This window comes from Pteropus vampyrus, unplaced genomic scaffold (genome assembly GCF_000151845.1).
Source record: "Pteropus vampyrus isolate Shadow unplaced genomic scaffold, Pvam_2.0 Scaffold83, whole genome shotgun sequence".
Lineage (NCBI taxonomy): Eukaryota > Metazoa > Chordata > Mammalia > Chiroptera > Pteropodidae > Pteropus > Pteropus vampyrus.
This window is the reverse complement of record NW_011888864.1, coordinates 5,957,050-5,983,374: the sequence shown is the minus strand read 5'-3', so window position 1 is coordinate 5,983,374 and position 26,325 is coordinate 5,957,050. Positions and strand designations below refer to the sequence as shown.

Below are 26,325 nucleotides of genomic sequence, written 5' to 3'. Positions count from 1 at the left end.
TTTATTCTATCAGAATCTCAGCTCTCAGATTTGATAACTCCGACATTGGGAGGGAAGTCTACTGAGTCTACTGATTCACATGTTAGTCACAAACACACCCAGAAATAATGTTTAATCTGGGTACCCTATGGCCCAGTCAAATTGCACATAAAATTAACTGTCAAAATCCCTGAATAGAGATGTGTCAGGTGCAATTATTCATTTTGATACAGATTTTTCCCTGTCAGGGTTACACTTCTAGATTTGTAAGAGTCTGGTATGTGGCTCAAAGGAGTGAATAACAACTGTAGCTACCACCTATTGAGTATGTTGTGTGCTAGGCACTATTTTAAACAGAATTTATATTTTCATAACCTCTTATGGCAAGTGCTATTATTACTCTCATTTTACATACCAGGAACTGAGGATCAAGAAGGATGACTTGTCTACAGAAGAACACACAGGAAGAACAAGTGGTAGTGTTGGGATTACATCCTGGCAGTTTGGCCCTACACTGGCTCTTAGTCATTATTCTGTCCCTCAAATAGAAATTAAGATGGAATTCTTACTTAATCCCTATAATGTTATGATTTGTTGTATTTACTATAACAGTTTAATGTGTAACTTCTAGTGTTTGTGCTGCTTTTATTGGCTGTAGTCTGTTTAATAATTAATAAAGATTCACTTTAAAATATAGTTCAAGGAAGTATAAACATTTTTTTCTTAGTATACACGTACTGTTTACAGGGATCTACTCATGACTGTGTAGAAAGGTAGATGATTTTAGTCTCAAGCGTGAGGAGAGATTAGGATATTTTAAGGGCTCATCTATTCAATGCTCTAAGTGACTCAGGTTCAAATCAGTTTACCTGTTTTTAAGTCAGAGGCTTTCTCTGTTTGGTGAAATAAGCTATGTGTGACATAAAGGTTAAACCAACACTCTGAAGGCCTTTTCCAGTTCTGAGATTCTGTGACTCTGTGTTGGGTTAAAATATTGCTTTAAGTTACATAAGAGTACTTTTAAGATTCTATGCAACTTTATCTTTTCGAAATATAACTAAAAACTTTTTATAGTTCCATTTAACTTATAATCACTAACTCAGAAATGATTGTGTACTAAAATGTATTACATCCAAATTACTTCTTATTCTGAGTTTAAAAGGATTAGCCTATATAGTTTTAGAGAATGAAGAGAACCATATTAGTGTCCAATTAGAATGCTATCGGTTTATATACATAGAAATCAAGACCTACAGAGATAGACTTGCTTAAAGTAAATTAGGTCATTAGTGGCAAAGCTGGGCTTAGAATTGAGGTCTGTAGCGTAATGGAACTACTCTATTTGGCCTCAGCTGTTTCAAAATTTGATGACTATTCAAACTTAACATTGTATTCAAATAGCATAACCTGCTTGGTCTAGGAATCTTTGGATATAAGCATAGTTTGTATCTGTTCTGACTTATTAAAAATATTTGCTACTGTGCCCCAACCCAATATTGATGGTATATAAATTATATCAGACTTTCTTTTGATAAAGAACTCATGTCCATTGTTAATTGTGGAAAAAACTTGTTTTCTGGTCCCAAAGTGAGAGTTACAATATTATTTGTGGTTTCTCTCTTCAGATTTTTGATAAAATTCTTATTGCTAATAGAGGAGAAATTGCATGTAGGGTGAGTAGAATTTAATCTTATTTTTCATTTTACTCTGAATTTTATTATTACATCCCTTTAAATATGAATGAGTGTTAATAGATAACATTAATGTATTTTAAAATAGGTTATTAAAACTTGCAAGAAGATGGGCATTAAGACGGTTGCCATCTACAGTGATGTTGATGCTAGTTCTGTAAGTATATTTTTGCTTTATTTGAATTGGGACCTTATTCTGGGCCAAATAGAAAAAAATGAAAGATGTGTTTTTTCTTCTTGACCTGAAAAGAGCAGACACAATTTAAAAACATCTACTTAATTTTGTATTAAGCAAAATGGGAGCATTATGTTTTCAATGTATGTATTATTTATTTTTCAAGGCTTTAAAAACCTAGAATAGAATGAAATGTTTATACAATGCTGTCTTATGAGAGCACATTTCCCTACAGCATAACGCTAGTATCACTAAGGGACTGCTGTAATTGTTTAACCTTTCTAAAAGCTTTACTATGTTCAGCAGAAAATTTGATAAGTGAAAGATAGGCTAATGCTAATTGGACATGAATGAAAGAAAGTATAGTATAAAGTAGGGAACAATGTATAATTTCATTGAATTTTTAGCACAGCAGGCATTTTTTAGCAGTAACGAACTATGAATGAGTAGTAGAAAAAATCCCATGGGAAAAGAATGTAAATTATTGGAACTTTATGGAATGAAATATAAGTAGTTGTACTTTAAGTTACTGTTTTTCATTCTACTTTTGATTATAGAACCTATTGATAATGTCAGCTTTTATTGTATAGTAATTTAATACAAAGAATTTTTAATTTTTGTGATTTCTTGTTTTATCTAGAAGTATGTTGTTCATTTCACCTTATGACTTTCCTTTTTTAAAAAAATGGTTATTGCAAGCTACTCTAATTTCTCAAAAATAAAGGTTAAGTATTAATCTGATCTAGTTTATTTGACAGGAACTTTTAAAATATTCAGCTTTTACTTAAAAGCAATTACGTAAACTTGTTTTGCATATATTCTGTTCGATTTTTTTGAGTTTTGGTTTTGGCTTTACTAGTGATTTGTTTTAACTGCTAGTTTCAATTCCTCACAAGATATTCATAAAACAGTGAGAAAACTTTTACTTCAGTCTTTCTCAATTGGCAAACTAAGGCATTTGTTTAGAGCAAACTCTAGAAAAATGTTTGTGTCACCATCAAGCTAGTTAATAAATTTAAAATTCACTTTTCTCAACTTGTGTTTATTTTCAGTGTATTAGGAGGCATTTTTATTCATGGATAAATAGAAAGAGAAAAATGTTTTAATTGTGGACAATTACTGTTTTTCAGTTCTAACAGTAACCTTTTACTTATTTTTTTCTATATCAAAATACAGATAATTCTTTATGCTGTGTTCTCATGGAGATGATTGTTGGCATTGGTAGTCCAAAATTATACCTTGTTTCTATATATTTATATTTCAGTGTTGGTTTTATCGAATGATCTACTTTGGAAGTTTTTGCCTCAAGTAGCATGACTAACTGTTCCCATTCTTACACTTCTAGCTTTGTATTCACTTTGTAGTCACTTTCTAGATTTTGAAAAACTAGTTTCAAAAGAGTTGGTCTAAGTTTTAAGTCTGTCATTTATATCCTTCCTAAAGCAGAGGTGGTAATTTTATTTTAGTCACTTCTGTCTGAAAGTAGAAGTGAGTATATCAGAGGTTATAATAATTTAGAATAAAAATTGCCAGGCCTCCCAACGGAAGCAATGAATGCTCTGTCAAACTTCATACGACCTACTTTGTTAGTTTCTGGAAATAATACTATAAGTAAAAGGATAATAGTGATGGTTGGAATGTTCAAAGTTTAAATAAGCCTCAGCTATAGGGCCAAATCTACTGTTTGAGTTCCACTTCGGTCTCAAGAAAGCCAAAAAGGTGAATTCCTCTAACAGATATTTTGCTTCTTTAACATGCGATCATAAAGTTTCGTTACCATCATATCTAATCAGCTTTACAGTATTGCTAATAGGAATAAGGCATGCTAGTTAGATGTATTGTTAATGTTTAAATGTTTATTTTTAGGAGGCGAGCATTTTAAATGCAACTTGGAGTCAAAAATCTTAGACTGTGTGTTAATTTGACTAATTGAAATGTAAATGTTATTGCAGTAGGAAAATACTGTAACAGTTGTTTCTAAATGCTATTAATTTTATGTTAAAACAACTAATTTTTAAACAGTTAAGCAGGGAAAAAGACTAACGGTTACTACTATTTAACTGATAAGTTACAAAGAAGGAAAGCCAACTAACTTGCAAAAAATGTTTAATGGAAAAAAGTTAACTTTTAAAGATGATTATGCAGTTTACTTCCATGGCTTTCCTTCCCCCGATCATGTTCTTCAAAATTGTCTTCAGTATTCTTGGGTCTTTGCTCTTCCATGTGAGTTTTAGGATGAACTTGTCAAATTACAGACACACACCCCCCACACCACCAACTTTTAGGTACTATGGACAAGGCTTCTATAAACACTCTTGTGCAAGTCTTTTGTGAACATATGCTTTCATTTCTCTTGGATAAAATACTGAGGAGTGGAATTGTTGGATCCTAGGGTAGATAAGGAGTGAGCAGCCTTTTCCTGTTTGGATAATAATATATATTATCTCTCTGGATAGTAAGTATATTTTAAACTTTGCAGTCCACATACGATCTGTTCGCATATTTTGTATGTGTCGTTTTTATTTTTACAGCCTTTTAAACATGTAAAAACTATTCTAAGCTTGAGGATTGTACAAAAACAGTTCTAAGATTGGATTCAGCCTATGGGTGAGTGGTATTTTGTTGACCCTGGCATAAATAATACATGTTTAACTTTATCAGAAAATGCAAAACAGTTCTCTGACATGGTCGTATCATACTTTCATGAATAATGTATGAGTTTTCGAGTTGCTCCATGTCCATGCCCACACTTGATGATATCAGTACTTTTGATTTTTGCCATTCTAATGGCCATTATATGTTGTTATGGTTTTATCCCTGGCGAATATTGATCTTGAGTATCTTTTCATGTTATTGGCCATTCATTTATATTCTTAAGGGTTTGTTCAAACATAATGAAAGCTTGAAGAGTAGTACAGTGAATACTTATATACTACTGTATGCACTAAGGTTGGTCACTTGGTTCAGGAGCTTCAATCAGGTCTCTCCATTATAACGCTGCATTTCCCCTCTTTTCAAATTAGTTTTTGGGGTTGAACCTTTGAATCCATATGACTATTTTGTTCCCTCAACAACCTTGCATCTAACGTTTTTGCATCCAGTTACGAAAATTGCCTGACACATGGTTACTTTAGCTGCATTTGTTGTCTTTTTTATTATGTAATTGAATCCTTCTTTCATGTCTTATTCATTTTTAGTATACTTATTTAGTATACTTAAAGATTCTATGATATTAAAGTTTCTAGGTATCTATTTCTGACTCTTCCTCACAATGAATTGTTTGCTTATGTGTGTAGATTTTAACTTGGTACCTCATTTTTGGTATCTTTATTGTCGAATTCCAGCATGGTTTGGGTTGCAGATCTGGGCCCGTGGGTGGGTGCTATGTTTATTTCGTGCACACATACATATACAGTTCTCCTTCTCATGAGGCCCATGGTTTCTCATGTCCAGAAGAGACTTTTTCCTTTACTTTGAAGCACAGTGGATATTTTGTTTTCTCCCTACGTAGTAGATTGATTCCTCCCTCTCCACGTCGCTGAGGATGTAATCTTTGAGCAACCAGGCTTTAAATAGGGAGTTTTTCTTATCTCCAACTGATGCATGTAATATCTGTGTTTTTCTGAGGATTAAAACTCACTTCTCTAGATTGAGATCCCTACATCCATACTCCAAGATTAGCTGTAGCTTTGGCTTTAGTGGATACTGCCTTTTAGCTTCCTCTTTCTTTTTGATCCTAAAGGATTGCTTATAGTTTCTTGTAAGCCAAGCTATTCATTAAAAGGATGTTTGTTATATTTAATCTAGGATTTCAGCTGCTTCTAGGGAGGGTTTGCAGGTTAACTAGTTGTTTTATTGTTGGATTGTCTTAAAATAGTATGACATTCTGTTCTCTGTTGAAGTTCTCTTGCTTTCTTTGAGAAGGTAAGACTGATCTAGAGCAAAGTTAGACTTTAGCCAGGAAAACAGTTCACATATACTGATGAGAATAGTGCATCTGCATCCGGATTATGAAGCCAGAGTCAACAAGCAGTGTAAAGTACTCTAGTGGGAAATGGTCAGGACAGGAGAAAGCAATATGAGAGTTAAACTTCTTAAAAAGTCATGAATTATCTTTTATGTGTCATTCTCCAGGCCCTTATTTAGAAAAATTTATAGAGAATGGCTTAGAAAGGGAAGATAGTCCTAGTGGAAGACTATATCCTGCTGGGATTTTTGAAGGGATTGTATTATATCTGTAGATTAATTTGGGGAGTATTATCGTCTCAACATTTTTAAGTCTTCTATCCATAAACATGGATATTTTATTTGATGTTGTTTTACTTATGTAGGTCACTTTAATTTCTTTTATAATTTCTTTTATAATGTTTTACAATTTTTAGGGTATAAATGTTGTACTATGTTATATTTATTCCTAAATATGTTAGTATTCTTTTAGATGCTACTAGAACTGTTGTTATTTTCTTAATTTTAATTTTTAATTGCAAGTGTATAGAAATACAGTTGATTTTTTGTATAGTGATTTTGTGTCCTGTAACCTTGATGAACTTGTTTTTAGTTCTAAAAGTTTTTAAAAATAGATTCATTAAGATCCTCTCTAGGAGATCATGTCATGTGCAAATAAGAGTTAGGTTTATTTTCCATCTGGATGCTTTTTATTGCATATTCTTGCCTGATTTCCTTGATTTTAGCTTTCAGAATGATATTGAATAGAAGTTATGAGAGCAGGTATCTTGTTTTGTTCCTCATTTTAGGGGGAAAGCATTCAGTATTTAACAATTAAGTTTGATTTAAGCTTCGGGATTTTTATAAGTTCCCATCATCAGGTTAAGGAAGTACTTTGCTATTGATAGTTTGTTGAGTATTTTTTTTTTTTAATCATGAATGGGCATTGGAATTTTTCAAATGCTTTTTCTGTGTCTACTGAGATGATAATGTTTTTGTCCTTTATTGATATATGGTATTTTATATCAAGTAATTTTTGGATGTTAAACCAGCCTTGCATTCCTAGAATAAATCACACTTGATCATGGTGATTGTTCTTTATGTTGCTGGATTAAATTTGCTAATGTTTTGTTGAGAATTTTTTATTTATATTTATAAGAGATATTGGTCTGTAGTTCTTGGGTCATGTCTTTGTTTTTGGTATCAGAGTGACCCTGGCTTTATATAAGATGGGAAGTGTTCCCTCATCTTCTGTTGTTTTAGAAGAGTTCATGAAAGATTGATATTATTTCTTAAATACTTGGTAGAATTTACCACAGAAGCAGTCTGGGTCTAGGCTTTTCTTTGTGGGTAGTTTTTTGATTACTAATTCAATTGCTTGTAAGCATATTCAGATTTTTCTATTTCTTTTTGAGTCTGTTTCTACAGTGTATGTCCATTTCATCTAAGTTATCTAGTTTATTGGTATATAATTATTTATAATATTTCCTTATTTCTGTTTCTATGAGGTTGGTAGTAATGTCTCTTCTTTCATTCCTGGCTTTAGATATTTGAGTCTTCCCTTTTTTTTTTTTTGGTCACTTTAGCTAAAGATTTTCAATTTCATTGATCTTTTTCAAGAACCAACTTTTAGTCTCACCGATTTTTCTCTTTAATTTTCAAACTCATATTTACTGTAGTCTTTATTATTCTGCTTGCTCTGGGTTTAGTTTGCTCTTTTTAAAAAAGTTTAAGGTAGAAGATTAGGTTGTTGATTTAAGGTCTTTTTTAGTATAGATGTTTAGCTACACATTTTTTTCTAAATATTGGTTTAGCTGTATCCTATGTGTTTATCTTCATTTTCATTTCTGGAAGTATTTTTTGGTTTCTCTTGTGATTTCTTCTTTGACTCGTTATTTAGGAATGTATTGTTTAATTCCATATATTTGTGATTTTCCCATGTTTCTATTACTGAATTCTAATTTTCTTCTATTTTGGTTGGAGAACATTTCTATCATTTCTATCCTTATAAATTTCTTGATGTTCTATGTTTTTTTTTTTTTTTTTTTAATGACTTATCCTGGAAAATGGTCCATGTGAACTTAGGAAGAATGTATATTCTGCTCTTGTTGAGTAGAGTGTCTTTTAGGATTGGTTCATAGGGATATTTAGGTCTTTTTTCTTGTTCTTTTGATTGTTCTATTGCAAGTGGGGTGTAATATGCTTTTAATCCTTTTATAAAAAGGTTAGTTATTTTGTTTTGCTCAATTTGCAAAATTGGTGACAGGTAATTATGTAGGCCTGTAATTGCATAAGAGCCTGAATAATGTAAAAAAAAAAAAAAAATCATTAACTAAAGGACTCTGTTAAGGAATGGAATATCCAGGACTTGAAATTCTCACAAGAATTCTTTGCAATTTTCAGGAAGCAAGAACTTTTGACACTATTTACATTGCTCTAGACTTAGAGAAAGAAAAATAGATTCCTCCTTTCCTCCCTTTTTAAAAATGAAGCCAGCACTATAACTCAAATTAAAATTTAGACAAATATCATAAGCAAAAAAAAAAAAAAAAGAAATTGCAATGACTATTATATGTATTTATAGAAGAATCCTAAGTAATGGAAAATATAATTTATATAAATAATATGCTGCAGCCATGCAGAGTACATTCATGACATTTCAATATGGCTCAATATTAGAGACTATAATTTAATTGAATACACTTAAGGTCAGTGGAAAAAAACTATGATCATCTTGAAAGAAGCCTAAATATCATTTAAAATAAATCCACTGCCTTTTCCTTGTAAACTTTCTAGTAAAAAAGGATTATATGAAAGACTGCTTTCCCATAATAAAATGGTTATACCTCACAGGAAGCATTCTCATGAAAGTCAGGATGAAGACTGATAATTTACTATCATTATTATTTAACAGCATGCTAGAAGTGCTGGGTAATGCACTAAGGCACTCCAGTTTTAAAATGGTAGACAGGAAAGGCAGAAATATTAAGATTGTACTGAGTTTTTACTTATACAGTCAACTGAATAACTCTTTAGAAACAGTAAAAAGAGATCTCTGTGGTAGTTAAAAAAATATAAAGAAACCTGTAGTTTATATATATGTGTGTGTGTGTGTGTGTGTGTGTGTATGTATGTGTGTATCAACAAGGTATAAAGTAAAACTTAAAAAAATGTAACTTCATGGAATCAGTGGAAAGAACACTTTATGAATTTAAAATGAAATTTGTAGGGCTTATGTGAAAACTTCTTGATTTGTATAGGAAAACTGAATATTGTAAATGCTAGTTATTTTTAAGTTATCTACATTTTTATATTATATCCTAATATGTACTTTTGGGAGGGAATTGACAAAGGAGTAAATGGCCTGGAAAATTCTGAGGCTAGTTGAAGAGGGGACTATCCTAACAGATATTAAAATATACTGCCTTATAAAGCAGAAATAATTAGGACCACTCTATAAAATTTTGGAGCAAGAAGAGTCAGGTCTTTGGAATAAATTCATTAACTTTTAGGCAGAGGGCTGACGGAGAATTTCTGAATTTGTCGAAGAGGGCCTTATTAATATTGACTTAGAAGGCAGGAGAAGTGTATTATAGGGTTGCATGCTATTAATCTATTGTGATTTTAGCTAGTACCAGAGAAGTTAAGAATATAAGGAATGAGAAATGTTTGATGGTTTTAGCGACTAGGACTTTAGGAAGGTGGGTCCAGCTTCATTAGTTTGGTGAATAATGGGAGCAAAGAATTTGAGAATTTAGAGATTCTTGTATTCTTCAAAATGCATGTTAGATAACTTTAATAATACCTTTATTTGTTTTCAAGTATGCCTTTCCATAAGAGATAGCAAAATATTGTTATATCTGTATCAAACCCGTAAATTTAGGGTTTTTATTTTTTTAAATAGAATTGATTCTGTACTTTAACCTTTGACTGTGTACCATATCTAGACTCCTAAATTGAGCTTATCGATATTTTGTTGCTTTGCCTGTGTACAGTAACATTGGATTTAAATGAGAAATAACTAATATTTACTGTGTTGAAACCAAATCCTAAAATCAGGGAAGTGGTCATTGTGACTCACATCTTTGCCAGACAGCCTGCTGTTTGAAGTATGATTCCTGGTGAGTATTGTAGTCTTAGCTTTAGGATTTGGTAATGAGATTGAGTGGGGTTTCCTATGTGCACTCTTGGATGATTGACAATAAGGTGAGGGGAATCATCACTTAGCATGCCTACCCTTGATAATATTTCCCTGCTGTCTGGGGAGGTACCGAGGACAAATAGGACTTTGTGATGTCTGTGTAATTAGTATATGATGGTTCCAGCTGAACAAACTGGAGGGTAATGATCAGGTAAATGGAGATGGAATACATTAATGTAGGCTTAGGTATAAAAGATCTTAGGGAAGAATTTTATCAAAATTTTATGGTATTGTTAGACTATCTTTATTTTTTCATATTTGTATACACATATTTATCTGTTTATCTTTGTTAGAATATCTTCAGTTTTATTCTAGATGTACACAAAGATGAAGCAATTTAAAAGTAAAAACTTAACACATTTACTTTTTCTTATTCACATGACTTACTTTTGAGGATATTTTTTCAAACTTTGTTTGGAAAGGAGTTAAAGTTCTTAACTTTAAAAAAATTATTTCACAAAATCTCTTAATGGACTTATTTGCAGCTAATGCAATCATTGATCCTTAAATAGGAATAAATGACCAGAGTCAGCTGTGTAAAACTTTTTTGGGATGATAACTGAAAAGTCAGGTGACCTTTTAGTGTGTGTGTGTGTGTGTGTGTGTGTGTGTGTGTGTGTGTGTGTGTTGGAGATGGTATATTTAAGTAAAATTTTCTTAAATTGTTTTTGGGTAGTACAGACTATTTTAAGATGATGGCAATCATGGTTCATGTTTCCTAGTTGTTCTTAATTACGTCAGAAGTATTTCCAGTCATTTAGATTGCAATAGAAAATCTCTAGGATTCTTAATTCATTTTTGCAAAAAATACTAATAATTGTCATTGTTCAACATGAAGTTTCCTTACCAGCAGCATAGTTTCATGGCAAAGCTTCTGATGGTGACTGTAATACTGCATTTAATGGAAGGAAGCAATTGGTTTCATTAATGTGATTTTGGACCTTGGAGTTCTGGTAATTGGGTAATTAAAAGGATTTTAAATGGTATACTTGCTTTAAAACTTGCTATTGCTCACTTTTCTTATAAAATTTAGCTTCTCGTAACCTTTTTTGGATTAAGAATAGAGTATACCTACCTATGCAGATTTAAAACACTAAAGTTTTCAGTAAAGAACTAATTAGGAGAGGAAAGCATTTAAGATGTTTAGACATTTTTCTTCTATTCTCTTTTGTTTTTGTCTTTGGAAAAACATGTTTTGCAGAAACAATATACTATATCAATTTAAAATGTTTTTATTATCTTGGCATTGCTAAATTACTTTCTCTACATTTTTGGGTAAAATGAAATAGGATAGGATTCTTGGTAGGAATTTGTTCACATTAATATGGCTCATCAGGGACATTATATTTAATTGGAGATCCTGCAGAATAGTAGCAGGAGGCTGAAGAGAATTATTTAGCATTAGCAATGGCTCGTCTGGGAGTTGTGCACTAATCAAGGAGCTTGAGTGTTAGCAGTGGGGATGATGGGAATTATGACGATTATGACATGTAAGCATGTCTGTGTGTGAACTGGACAGGCAATGAGTTAATCAAGAAGTATATTAAATGGCTCCCATGCTGATTCATTATTATCTACCATAGAGCCTGTCAGGTTGTGTATTTAAAAAATACAGTAATTGCTGAATTCAGCATGTATACATTCAGCCACCATTCTTTCCTTTTCAAGAAAATGACCTCAAATTACCTAGTACATATAAAAATAGAAAATTGTATAAACTCTGCCGTCTGTGATTTGCATTCACACTTTAGAGTGAATCTTTAATTTCTGATTCATTTAAAAATCTGTCTGATTTGCCCATTTATGTATTTATTATAAACACTCTTTGGCTGATTTTGTACTACATAAAGAGTTGGTGTTCAAAACCAAAATTTATTCATTTTTATGATGAAAAAAATCCAATATTTCAGAAAGACATTAATATTTAACACATGAAGCTGTAGACAAATCAAAGCATTAATCTTTTCCACCATCATAATGCTCCAAAGTTGGGGTGGGTGTGGTGGTGGTAGAAATCTCCTTTGCTCTAGTAGGTGGTCTCTTTGTGACAGGTAGACCCATTATGTGCCCAGCATGGTTAGAGCCATCTGTCATGAAACTATCAGTTAGAAATGATAGAAATGTACATATTTTTGGGAAATGGAACTAATAAATTGAATTCCTTTTAGAAAATAAATTGAAATGCAGCATAAATCCATGAGCAAACTGGATCATATCTATAGGCAAATTTATAGAGTTACTGTACAGATGAACACACAATTTTTTTTTATTATAAGCACTGCCAAATTTAATAAAACTTTCCACCAAACTATGACCTTCATGTATTAACTTAATTAAAGCAATATTATGGGTACTACTCCAAGTGTTAACCTGTGGGTGGTGGTTACTGAAATCCATTATCTATGGAGTCAGTACTAGTGGTCAGCCGCATTAGAAATAAAGCTTGGAACCAAGTCCCTCCCTTGGGTGCTGTGAGCTCAGCAGGTTAAATTGTCAAAACCCGTTAAAGCTTCTTAAAAGACGGATAATTTAAGCCCCCTGGAGCTAAAAGTAAACCAGTCATTCCAGTCAGGAAGGACTCTGACTTTATTTAGCTGCAAGGCAAAAATTACTTTTGGATAGGAAAAAAGGATTTATAACGGTATCTTCGTGTGTAAATTATTTTTTTCACATATGTGTTAGTATACCTTGCTATTTAATAAAGATATTTCAACTTAATATATGGAAAGTGACTTGTGCAAATTTTCCTTTATAAAATCCTAAGACCTTCTTAATTTTCTTTAATAAGAACTTTGTCCTTATACTAAAATTTAACTTATACTCAGAATATTTCACTATTTTGTTATCACTTTGTATTTGTATATTTTAAATTTTCTGGTAAATTTAAACAGCATAGTTTGAAAAGGAACATTATATTTCAATGTAATTCGTACCTGATGGCATGAAAAGGTACCTATATGGATTAATTGTTCTCTAAGCATCTATTTAAGATTTAGAAGTTCTGTAGTCTTAGTGGAAAAGCATACATTAAATAAAAGATCTAAAAATAAAGCTTACATTTATAAATAATAGTATTTTTTATATTTCGGTGTTTATAAGGCCCCAAGTTAACTCATATTTGTTACAGCCTCACTTAAGACCTCTTAATGGAGGGAAAGATATTCTAAGTAAAAATACTTATTGAGTAGCTACCATATACTAGAGAATCAGAATAATTATATAAGGGAAGTATTATTCTCGATCGTTTTAGATCAAGAAAATTGGGACTTCAAGACATAAAGGTTGCCGGAGATCATCTAGCTAGGTAAGCAAAGGAGCTGAGATTCGAATTATGTGTGACTCTCAAGTTGTAGCATATTGCTTCCCATACTAAGTATATAGAAAAGTACCTTTTTTCCCCCAAAGAAAGTAAAGTTTATTACTTTGAAGGCTGTATTAGTGCCTGTTGTGGGTCAAATGCTAGTTGATGGAACTAGAATAGTGACCAGGAGCGACATGATTTCTGCTTTCATGGCACTTATAGTCCAGTGGTAGAGAAAGATCTAAGAAAATATACAAATAAGTAATTACAAACTGTTGTGTTATGAAGGAAACAAACCAGCTGCTGAGAGAGAATAATGGGGCACTCTTCATTAATAAGGTGGTGTGGGAAATTCTTTCTGAGGGGGTAAAATGGAAACTGAGCACTGTCTAGATGCTTATAGTGGGTTATGGTCTGTCCAATGGAGAATTTGTAGGCTTAGGACAGAGAGGAGGAACCTTGTCTTTCTATATGAGAGACTGGCAAGTCCAGGTAAAAGTGCAAATAAGTAGTATTTTTAAATGTCTAAGTTTGTAAACTGGTGGCTTCCAAGTCTTCCTGTGAATTAATCATATATTAGTTTAGTTTCCACATCTATAATATATTCCCCAAATGGATATTAGATATTTTAGTACAAGGGAATTTATAATTAAATATAGCAAAGTAACTTCAATCAACTTATTCTAATTAAGTGTTATAGATCCCTAGGCTACACTGATCAAACTCAGCTGGGATGCTCTACATAGGGGAAAGCAGTTTCAAAGCTACAAAAACTTGTTTGTGAAGGCATTCATGTAATTTTTCCTCAATAAGAAATGTCTTTACATAAAATTTTTTTTTTTGTTTTTTGTTTTTCTAAATACTATTTTGGGGAGTCGGTTTTAGGTTCACAGCAAAATTGGGAGGAAACTACAGAGATTTCCCTTATACCTTCTGCCTCCACACATGCACACACTCCCCATTATCAGTGTCCACCATCAGAGTGGTCTATTTGTTGCAATTGATGAACCTATACTGACATCACAATTACCCAAAGGCCGTTGTTTATATTAGGGTTTGCTCTTGCTGTTGTACATTCTCAAAGGTTGGAAAAATATATAGTGTTAAGAATCCATTATTATAGTGTTATACAGAGTATTTTCACTGCCCTTAAAATCCTCTGTGTTCTGCCTGTTCATCTTTCCCTACCCTCCAACCCCTGGGAATCACTGATCTTTTTGCTGTCTCCACAATTTTGCTTTTTCTAGAATGTCATGTAATTGGAATTACACAGTATGCATCTTTTTCACATTGGCTTCTTTTACTTAGTAATATGCTTTTAAAGTTTCTCTGCCTTTTCATGGCTTGATAGCTCATTTCTTTTTAGCACTGAATAATATTCCATTGGATGTACCACAGTTTATCCATTTATCTGCTAAAGGACATCTTGATTGCTTCCAAGTTCCAGCAATTATAAATAAGGCTGCAGATTTCTATGTGGACATATGTTTTCAGCTCCTTTGGGTAAATACCAAGGAGTGTGTGATTGCTGGATCATATGGTAAGAGTATGTTTAGTTTTGTAAGAAACCGCCAGACTGGGTTCCAAAATGGCTGTACCATTTTGCATTCCCACCGTCACTGAATGAGAGTTAAGTTTCTGCCTCAGGAAACTAGGAAAGAAGAGCACTTTAAATCCAAAGTAAGCAGAAGAAATAATAAAGATTAAAGCAGAAATCGATGACATTGAAAATAGAAAATCAATAGAGAAAGTCAATGAAACCAAAATCTAGTTTTTTTCCTTATCTCTAAAGAACCTTCCACATTTCTTGCAAGATGGGTCTACTGACAACAAACTCCCTTAATTTTTGTTTGAGAAAGACTTTATTTCTCTATTTTTGAAGGATACTTTTACAGGCTATAGAATTCTAAGATAGTGGTCTTTTTTTCTCTCAACACTTTGAATAGTTTCACTTTTTTCTTTCATGGTGTCTGATGAGAAGTTAGATGTAATTCTTATCTTTGTTCCTCTATAAATGCTTTTTTCCCCCCTTCTGGCTTTTTGCTGGACTTTATTTTTTTATTTTCTGCAGTTTGAAGATGATTTGCCTAGCCATAATTTTTTGGGTATTTATCCTGGTTGGTGTTGTCTGAGCTTCCTGGGTCTGTGTGTTGGTATCTGACATTAATTTGAGGGTAAATTCTCAGTCGTTTCAAATATTTCTTCTGTTCCTTTATTTTCCTTCTGATTTTCCATTATGTGTGTGTTATACCTTATGTAGTTGTCCCACAGTTCTTGGATATTCTATTTTTTTTTTTTTTCAGTCTTCATTCTCTTAGCTTTTCTGTTTAGGTGTTACTGTTGATATCTTCAAGCTCAGAGATACTTTTAGGTGCCATGTCCAGTCTACTATTAAGCTCCTCAAACGCATTCTTTATTTCTGTTAGGTTTTTTTTTTAATCTATAGCATTTCTTTTTGGTTCATTCTTAGGATTTTCATCTCTTTGCTTACTTTGCCTATATGTTCTCACTTGCCATCTACTTTATCCATTAGAACCCTTAGCATATTAATTATGGTTGTTTTAAATTCCTGGTTTGATAATTTGAACATCCCTGCCATGTCTAGTTTGATACTACTGTCTTTTCACATTATGTTTTTTGCCTTTTAACGTGTCTTGTGTAAATTTTCTCTTGATATCTGGACATGAAGTACCAGGTAAAAGGAACTGCTGTAAATAAGCATGATTTGGTGTCTGACTTTTAGTGAGCCTCTACCTCTGGACTATGAACTTTACAAGTTTTTCTGTTTTTTTTTTTTTTTTTCCCTTAGCTGCGCAGGATGGTTAGAGTGCCTTAGAGTTGAGTATTTCCCTTCCACCAGGTCAGTTACTTCTTCATAATACACTAACAGTATAGCCTCTGACTAAGTAGTTTCTCCTGAGGGCAGTCTTCCTTAAGAAAACAAAATACAGTGCTCTTGATTATCCTACAATGGTTCCTTCTATCTTTCTTCCAGAATCATAACACCCAAGAACAATTACTTTGTCAGTCTTTTCAGGTTTTTACTTGTTAGGACAGAGCGGTGACTGTCAGCTCCTTTACATGTGGAATTGAAAATTGGAAGTCACATATATAATTTTTTTTCTGGGAGGTGTTAAAAATTAATTTATATTAACTTTTTTAAGTGTACAGTTTATTGACATTAAGTATATTCACATAGTTTTTCAAGGTGAAAAAGATTCTGGAGATGAATAGTGGTGATGGTTACACATAGCAATTTTAAAGAGATATGTTTATATTTTGGTAATGTTTTAAGGTTTTCTAACAAATTTTTATCTATCCTTACAATATTTTATTAGCTTGCATTGTATGGGTTTGGAAGGAATGACAGATATTCAACACTTAACAAGTATTGATTTGAGCACATACTCTGTGAAGGTCCTGTATCTGTTGATTCTGATACCAATTGCTTGGAGTTAGCACAGATCTCACTGGTGAAAGGTTCAGTCCCACAAGACTGCCTCCATTTCAGATGCTGGTCTCAAGTCCTAGGTTGTCACCTGTACATTTGACTAACTGGCATTAAATCAGGGATTCCTATAGCCCATTCTTCAGGTTCGATAATTTGCTGTAATGGCTCAAAGAACTCAGGGAAACACTACTTTTATTTACCAGTTTGTCATATACAGTTTTATGAAGGATATAAATGAATAGTCACGTGAAAAGGGCTATAGGCCAAAGTCTGGAAGGGTCCTGAACAGTGGAGCTTCTGTTCTGTAGAGTTATGATGTACCTGGCATGTGGATGTGTTTACCAACCAACCCAGAAGTGTCCTGTTGGCACCATTATATGGCACGACTGATTAAATCATTAGCCATTGGTGATTAACTCAGCTCCAGCCCCTCTCCTCTCCCTTGAGATGGGGGATGGGGTTAAAAATTCCAACTCTAATCAAGCCTTTTCCTGGTCACTAGCCCCTATTCTGAAGCTATCTAAGGGCCCCCAGCCACAGTCACCTTATTAGCATACAAAAAGACACTCTTATCACTCCTGAGATTCCAAGGATCTTAGTAGCTCTTGTGTCAGGAACTGGGGTCAAAGACCAAATATTAGAACAAAAGATGCTCCTAGCACCCCTATCTATCAGGAAATTGCAAGGATTTTGGAGCCCTGTGTCAGGAACTGGGGGCAGAGACCATATGTATATTCTTATGTCATAAAGAAAAAAAAAAAAAACAATGGGAATTTACCCGCTCTCTTGGTACTGTAGTTTCATCGATTGGAGAAGAATGTTCCTTTTCTGAATGTTTTGGCTCCTGCAGGCTCCCATTTCTACCACTGCTGCTGTAGCCATAGAATTACTTGGGGGCTGGGGCACAAAAAATGGAGTTGAAAAGAAAACAACCACCCTGGGAGATTTCTATAGTGTTCTAAATGTTAGGAGCTCCTTTTTCTTCTTGAGTCACAAGTATAGGGCTTCTGGAGTTCTCTCTGTTAGCACCCCAATGTATACTCTGGGTATTAGGCTTTGTTGATTAGGAAGGGGGATCATGGAGGAAAGGAAAATGCTAAAACTCACTTCTGGTTTATAGTAATTTGAATTCTGTTCTTCCTCAATCTGCCTGCAATTACTTTTTTTTCAGGGTTTGCAAATATTTGATACGTATATTCTGTTCAGGTTTCATAGTTTCATTCAGCGAGACAGACAGTGGAATATGCTTATTCCATTTTACCTGGAATTAGAATGGCCACTGGTGTTTCTTAAAAGTCACTTAAAAACAACTGTGGGAATGAATTCGATGCAGCCGAATGGGTTTATTTAATGGTAAAGGGAAACGTGGGTAGAATATAGACTAGTTAGACAAGATAGTAGAAAGCATAGACCTCTAGGGTAGAAATGGAATTAGGAAGTAATGTTTCTAGGGAAAATGTTTGGATCACTTTTGAGTTTTAGAAATAATACTCAGATATTCATGTTTTTTTTGGTCTTTCTGTTATATTCAATTTTTCTTTTGATGGGGCAGCTTTTTCTCTAGTTCTTTCTGTTCAAAGAGCCAGCTGCCACCTCTATTAAGGTAGAGTTTTTCTACCTTGGGTTGTCCAGAGATGTTCCTTGTAATATGAACACATTAATCTACTCTTTCACACAAAATAAACATGCCAGTAGCTATACCTAGCATTCTTTCCTAAGCCAGCCGGACATTGGATTTGGAGAAAAGTTAGATTTTGAAATAAAAGACAAGTAGGAGTAGCCTTACTAAACTTTTTACTTTGTAGAGCACCAGGAATTTTCAGGGGAGCATTTAGGTGGTTAATTTTGCTGTTTTTAATATTCATCTGAAGCTCTTGGTGAGAAACCAACCATAGACTGTAAATCAAGTGTTTTCATGACTTTTATGAACCCAGCAGCAATATTGGATAATGAAATCTGAGGTTAGAAAGCTAGCTTTTGAAGTTTCTAGGAATGCCTTGATAACTAGTAGAATAGATAATGCAAGAAGATACCACCATTAAAATGCATGACTGGAGGAATGGTAGCATGTGTTAACTAGAGCCAGGTTGCATTTGTGGTTTTAGTAAGTTAGTAACTAACCGTATTTATCATTTTCATGTACCCATTTTTATACCAGATCAGATCCTTATTTAGGATTTGTTGACATTTTTCATGAGAGTCTTAAAAATAAATTTTAACTGTTTTATTTTAGAAAACTATTGTTCATAATTTTTGACTTTTAAATTGACTTTTAAATTAAAATAAAAGTACACACACTGTATTTCTATGATAAGAAATACAAACTTTTAAAAAGTCCTTACTCCTAATTCAAGCTGGTGGAATGAGTTAGATTTCACCTTCCTGCCCCAAATTCTCAGGTGAGAGAAACATTTAAAACAAGAAAAATAACAAACCAGAATTCTGATGGAAAATGGAGGGGGGACTATGATCCTGGAAATTATCAAGAATTTCTGAAAGTTAGCTGATGGGATCATTCAATAGAAAATCCCAGTCTAAATCACAGACAGGAGATAATGGCTTCAAAAGGTATGAGAAGCTCCAGAAGAGAAAGATCCAGAGGAAGAAAGGGGACTTGGGGCAACCAACAGGATGTCTGGTTAGGAAACCTCATGACCATCCAGCCGGAGGAATCTTCCATGAAGAGTCTTCGTTAGTAGGAGAAATGGTTGGTAAACTGATAGAGCCATATCTTGAAATTCTTTAGTAGTTAAAAAGAATGAGTAGTTAAAAAGATATCTACATATTGACAGAAAACATTTTTAAGACAGACAAGATTGAAAAAGAACTTGGGGAATGATACCTACAGTATAATATTATACTGTAAAATTCCTACACTAAAATGTTTTACGTATATATTTTAAATTCTATTTTATTATTAGTTTCAAGTATACGGTACATTGGTTAGACATTCATATAGTTTATAAAATGATGCCCCCGACTTGCTCTTTCTCTGACTCTCCACCTAGCCATTACATTAATGCTAACTGCATTCCCTATGCCACACTCTCCATCTCCGTGACCGTCTATCAACTACTAATTTGTACTTCTTTAACCCTTTTACCACATCCTTCCAGCCCCTCAACCCCTCTCCCCTCTGGCCATTGCCAGATTGTCCTCAATATTTGTGAGTCTGCTTTTGATTAGTTCTTTTTATTCCTTAGATTCTACATACAAATGAAATCATATGGTATTTATCTTTCTCTGACTTATTTCCCTCAGCATAATAACCTCTAGGTCCATCCGTGTCTTTGAGAATGGTAGGATTTCATTTTTTTAATGCTGAGTAATATTCCATTGTATATATGAACCATAACTTCTTTATCTAATTGTCTATTGATGGGCATTTAGGTTTCTTCCATATCTTGGCTGTTGTAAATTGTGCTGCCATGAACGTAGGAGCACATAGACCTTTATGGATTATTGTTTTGGTTTTCTTTGGTTAAAAACCCAGAAGTGCAATTGCTGGATCAAAAGGTATATCCATTTTTAATTTTTTGAGAAACCTCCAGACTATTTTCCATGTTGGTTGTATCCATTTGCAATCCCACCAATAGTGTATGAGAGTTCCCTTTTCTCCACATCCTCACCAACACTTGTTCTTTGATTTATCGATGACAGCCATTCTGATAAGTGTGAGGTGATATCTCATTGTGATTTTAATTTGCATTTCTCTGAAGATTAGCGACCTTGAGCATCTTTTCATTTGTATGTTGGCCATCTGTATTTCCTCTTTGGAGAAATATCTCTTTAGGTTTTCTGCCCATTTTTTAATTGGATTGTTTGTTTTTTTTGTTGTTGAGTTGTATGATTTCTTTATGTATTTTGGAAATTAATCTCTTATCAGATGTATCATAAGCAAATATCTTCTCCCATTCAGTTGGTTGTCTTTCTGTTTTATTCATAGTTTCCTTTGCTGTACAAAAACGTTTTACTTTGATAGAGTCCCATCTGTTTATTTTTTCTTTTGTTTCCCTTGCCCGAGGAGATATATCCAAAAAGAAATTACTGTTAGCAATATCAGAGTTTACTGCCTATGTTTTCTTCTAGAAGTTTTATGGTTTTGGGTCTTACATTTAAGTCTTTAATCCATTTTGAATCTGTTCTTGTAAACAGTGTAAGAAGATGGTCCAGTTTCTTTCTTTTTTTTTTATGTATCTGTCTAATTTTCCCAGTACCATTTATTGAAGAGACTATCTTTACCCCATTGTATATTCTTGCCTCCTTCGTCATATATTGAGTGAGTGCATAGGTGTGGATTTATTGCTGGGTTCTCTATTCCATAGATTAATACATCTGTTTTTATTTCAGTAAAATATTATATATTTTTATACTTACATTATGTAAAAGCATAGATCAAGGGTTCTCAACAGTGACACTACTGATATTTTGTATTGGATAATTCCTTGATATATATAGGTGGCTGTTCTGTGCATTGTAGGGTATTTTAAAGCATCCCTGGCCTCTGCGCACTAGACACCAAATATGACTCCAAGTCATACTTGCGACAACCAAAACTGTCTCCAGGTATTGTCATCTGCATCCTGTGGGACAGAATTGCTCCCCATTGAGATCCCCTGGCATAGACAAAAGTCTAAGCATACGTACTCATGTGAGACGTGATTATTGGAGAGAGTGTAATGGAGATGGAGGTATGATCAGTGGAGTTGTTAGCTTTATTTTGAACAAGGACAGTGTTAATTCCAAAGACAAACTGAACAATACCTTTACTTCTTTATAAGACAGCTCTTGTATTAAATTTAAAACTTGCAATGGTTGAAAGAAGAAATACAAATAGTTTACATGAAAATAAACTTTTAAATGTATAGTTTTAGCATTTACACTTTCAAATATTTCTCTAATAGAAGTATAAATGTGCATGTTCAGGGAATGTTATCGCTGTTCGTAATACCTACAAGTTGGAAACAATGTCCGTTATTAGGGGAATGGTTAAAACAGTTATGGTTTACCCACATTCTTAGGGATAGTGTGTGTAGCAGTTGAGCAAGTTGCAGAATGTGGTGTGATACAATTTAAATCTTAAATAGAAAACCATACACTTTTATGTCTACATATACATATGAAAATGTTTAGTGAAGTCTGGAATGACACATGCAAAACCGATAATTGCTTTTAGGGTAGGAAGTGAGACTGGGAGGTCTCTAATGAGGTAATTGTTATCTGTACTGCTTAAACTTTTTTAAAAGTCCAAAATGGAGTATTCATACATTATTTGGGTAATTAAAATAAAACTAAAGCAATTAAGAACATCATGCATAGTGTGATCATTTAGTGGCACACATTGAGCTGCTGAGGCTCTAGTAGTGCTTTGAGATCTCATGACTTGATGGCTATCCATGTTTTATTGGAACTAACATTTAGCTATTCATATGGTTTGGAAACACTTTTTTAAATATACTGATTACAATGGAGATTATTTCTTAATCCTATTCCTAGAATTTCATACTACCATTGTTTTAGAAATCTGTATTTGGAAATATTCTATATCTGTGTATTTACGTCTTCATCATTAGATTCCTGAATGCATGTGTAATAGCTTTTCTCTGGTAAGTAGAAAATGATTGCATGCTAGAGCTGAGCCCTCATTATTGGTATTTTTTTTTTGTTTCATTTTGTGTTCCTTTTTTCCTCCCTTGTGGCAGTTTTTCTTAGATAGTATAATAGATATTTTAACTATATAACTAAGTTCTACCAATGCGTTCTTTTGTCAGTGATAGGCTGGAAATTATGATGAATCTATATAGCTTAAAAATGTTTTTTAATGTTTTTTATTGTAAAATATAACATTTACCCCATTATTTTTAATTGTGACATAGTACATTTACAGTGTTGTGTAACCATCACTACCATCCATTTCCAGAACTTTTTCATTGAATCTTGATAGATTTTATAGGATGTCTTTCTAGGGTTTTTTTTTTTTTATCTTCATGGCTGTATGTTTGACTTCTGATAGTGGTATTGTTTCCATCTTTGGGACTTGTGTGAACCAAGGTATACACACTCACATATGTTTCTCGGAGGAGTGGTGATCTCTGAAAAGTTCTGTCAGTCTGAGATCAGAAAGTTTTATTGAAGACCGTGTGTGTGTGTGTGTGTGTGTGTGTGTACTGAACTTTCCCAACATTTATAGAGAAAATAAAGTCAAATGTCTTTGCATTCCCTAACATTATTGTTAAGCTGCACGAAAGACTAGTCTTCAGTTTTTCTTATCTTGCTTCACATTCTGCTTTTCAACACAGAGAAGTCTGGCTTCTATATCTGTCAGGTTAGTTCTTTCTCATTTGATAGAGTCATTGATTAAACATTTATATCATATCATTGTGCTGTGTGCCAGGAGTGACTCGTATAGCAGAGCTCTCAGCATAAGAGATTTAAAAAATTTTTACATAAAATTTCCCAATTTTTACTTAACGGTTTTATTGAGGTTTAATTTTCTCATCATACAGATTACCCATTTTAAGTGTACAATTCAATGATTTATAGTAAATTTTTAGAGGTGTGCAACTCTCACCACCGTCCATTTTTAAAAAATTGCCATCACTCAGAAAGGTCTCTTGTGTCCATTTGCAGTCACTTCTTGTTTTCACCTCCACCTAGGTAGCCTCTGATCTGCTTTCTGCCTATGGTTTAGTATTTTCTAGACATTTCAAATAAATGGAATTATATAATATTTGGTCCTTTGTGTCTAGCTTCTTTCACTTAACATAATGTTTTTGAGATTCATTTATATTGTTATATGTAGTGATGCGTTCCCCCCTTTTTAGCTGAGTACTATTCTTTTGTATAAATATAATGGTCCCTGACTTAGGATGGTTCGGCTTATGATTTTTTGACTTTACAGTGCTGTGAAAGTGCTATGCATTCAGTAGAAACCACAACTTATGGTTTTATCTGGTGTAACCCCATCAAGTGGAAGAGCATTCGTATAACACATTTTGTTTCTCCATTGACCAGTTGATGGGCATTCGAGTTGTTTCCTGTTTTTGATTACTCGAATAATGCTGTTATGAACATTTGGGTACATGTCTTTGTGTGACCATGTATTATTTTTCTTGGGTATATACCTAGGAGTAGAATTGCTGGGTCATTTGGTAACTGTACTTAACCTTTCAAGTACTGCAAGACTGTTTTCCAAAGCAGCTACACCATTTTACATTCCCACAAACAGCGTATGAGGGTTCAAATATTCTCATCAGTGCTTGTAATTACCTGTCTTTTTTTTTTTTCACCTGTTTTTTTGATTATAGACATTCTAGTGGGTGAGAATTGGCATCTCATTTTGATTAATGGTGTCTTTTGAAGAACAAAAGTTAATTTTGATGAACTCGAATTTATCAAAAATTTTCTTTTATGTATCAGTCTCTAGGAGATTGACATCTGCAGAGTATATCTCTTGCACTTTTTTGCCTTCTGCTTCTGGTTGGCTATTGGAAGACATCAGCAGGAGATGAGGCTATTTATCTTACCTTCACTTTCCTGCCTTGCTGCAGTGCTGATGGTGGCTGCTTTCTTCTAGTGCTGTAGTAACTGGTAGAGTGTCCATGTTCCCCAGTTCTACTTATGTTCTTCCTCCTCTGAGCCCCTTCCGGACTAGGGGTAGTCATGGCTTCCTACTATTGCTAGTCCCTGGAAAACTCACCATTTTTTTGATAGTTCTTTTAATCCTGTTCACATTTCTTTGTTATTTTCAGTTAAACATATTTAAGTGTGCCACTTTATCCACAGTAAATCCTTACTGACATTAATTTGAACAGAAAAGCGTTTCTAAGGCAGAGGTTGGAAAACTTTGGCCTGTGAGCTAAATCTGGTCTGTTGCCTGTTTTTGTAAATAAAGCTTTATTGTAATATAGCCATGCCCCATATGGTTTGGTATTGTCTATGGCTGTTTTTGTGCTTCAAAGGCAGGGTAGAGTGGTTTTGATAGACATAAGCTACAAAATCTAAAATATTTACCGTGTCCCTTCACAGAAATAGTTTGCCGACGCCAGTTTTAATGCCTGTAAGGTAGCTCGCAGAATCCCAGGTGGGCCAGAAGACCACAGATAACCCACTCAGGCAAAATAAGTCTGTTCTAGAATAAACCCACTTTTACTACTGACCATTTTTGGCAATTGTGATGATCTCGGGTAGACCCAGATGGTCTTGGGTAGACCTAGACATTCTTCTAGAGCTGTCCTAGTAGAAGAACTAACACATTACTTCTGTGCTTGTCATGAGATGTCATCTGCCTGCAGAAGTATTACCTTACATTACTCTCATTTTTTTGGATATGTCTGATTGGTGGAAACGAGGTCACATATATGCACACTAACTACAAGGGAGTCTGGGAAATGTACTTTTATGCTCTCTGCCATTAGTAACAGAGGGAAGCAAGCTAGAAAGGAGTGTTGGAATGTTCAGTGAGTCTACCTGCAGCATTTGCCATGAGAAATTACCAACTACATTAATTCTTTTTAACATTCTAAGTTATTAAATTTATTATTTTCTTTTCTCTCCTGCCTATAAACCTAACACAAATAACTAAAATAGTTACATGCCAGGGAAGTACCCCATATCATAGAAGATAGGATTAAATTTGCTACAACTCCATCAGTGCCAAAAGCAAGACTAAATCAGAGCAAAACAGTTTACAACTCTCAACACAGCAAATAGTAGGAATGTCAGCATGGTGACATTGGTCACTGGCTCACAAGTCCCACAGTAGGATGTAATTGATCTATTTAGAAGCAACAAATACGATGGGGTTGTGTCATGGCTAAGAACACAGGGCTGTCAAGAACTGTGAAGGATCTGAGATTTTACTCTACTTGCAAGGTAACAGCCTCTCACAGTTTCTTGGATGCTAATGGAACAGGGCTCTCTAACTCCCAGGCCACAGACTGGTAGCATCCGGGCCTGTTAAGAACCGGGCCACACAGCAGGAGGTGAGCGGTTCGCCAGCGGGCTAAGCTTCATCAGTATATGTAGCCATATCACTGCCTCAGCCTCCACATCAAATCATCAGGCATTAGATTCTCATAGGAGCATTGGATCCTGGTGCCAAAATGGTTGGGGACTGCTGTAATAGAAGATATGAGACTGTTGGGTTAGAGATGAAGAATGGTTTATTTACAGCTGTAGCAGTGATCAGAGTATCAGCATTTTTGCCCTGGTTCCTCATGCCCCAATTCCCACAAGGTGATATGATGAGGGTCAGGTGAAACCTGCGCATGCAGTGGTTTGCATTATACAAGAGGAACCCTGAACTTAGGGTTCTTCTCACATAATGAATCTTTTATAATGGCTATTAGACCTCTGCCTTTTGCTTTAGAGTGAGACACTATGCTTCTCTTCTAGGGCTGTTGGCTATATAGACACTCTTGCAAATATACACTTGACCCCTGAACATGGGTTTGAACTGTGAGGGTCTCCTTATACATAGATTTTTTTTCAGTAAGTATAGTCGGTCCTTCATATCTGTGTTTCTCATCTGTGGATTTAACCAACCACAGGTCGAAACAGTATTTTTATATTCTCAACCTT

At 34.0% G+C, this 26,325-nt stretch overlaps 1 protein-coding gene across 6 annotated transcripts in view; it reads left to right on the top strand.

The window, feature by feature from the left end:
* Positions 1 to 26,325, top strand: part of PCCA (propionyl-CoA carboxylase alpha subunit) — a 352,647-nt gene that overhangs the window by 20,584 nt on the left and 305,738 nt on the right. For 5 of the 6 annotated variants that reach the window (XM_011363200.2, XM_011363198.2, XM_023532414.1 and 2 more), the window contains 2 exons: positions 1,605 to 1,652; positions 1,759 to 1,827. In XM_011363200.2, the coding sequence (XP_011361502.1) occupies positions 1,605 to 1,652; positions 1,759 to 1,827 (117 nt within the window). Of the gene's footprint in view, positions 1 to 1,604; positions 1,653 to 1,758; positions 1,828 to 15,904; positions 15,910 to 24,868; positions 24,872 to 26,325 lie in introns of those variants that run through there. The other variant, XM_011363201.2, reaches the window with a different exon arrangement.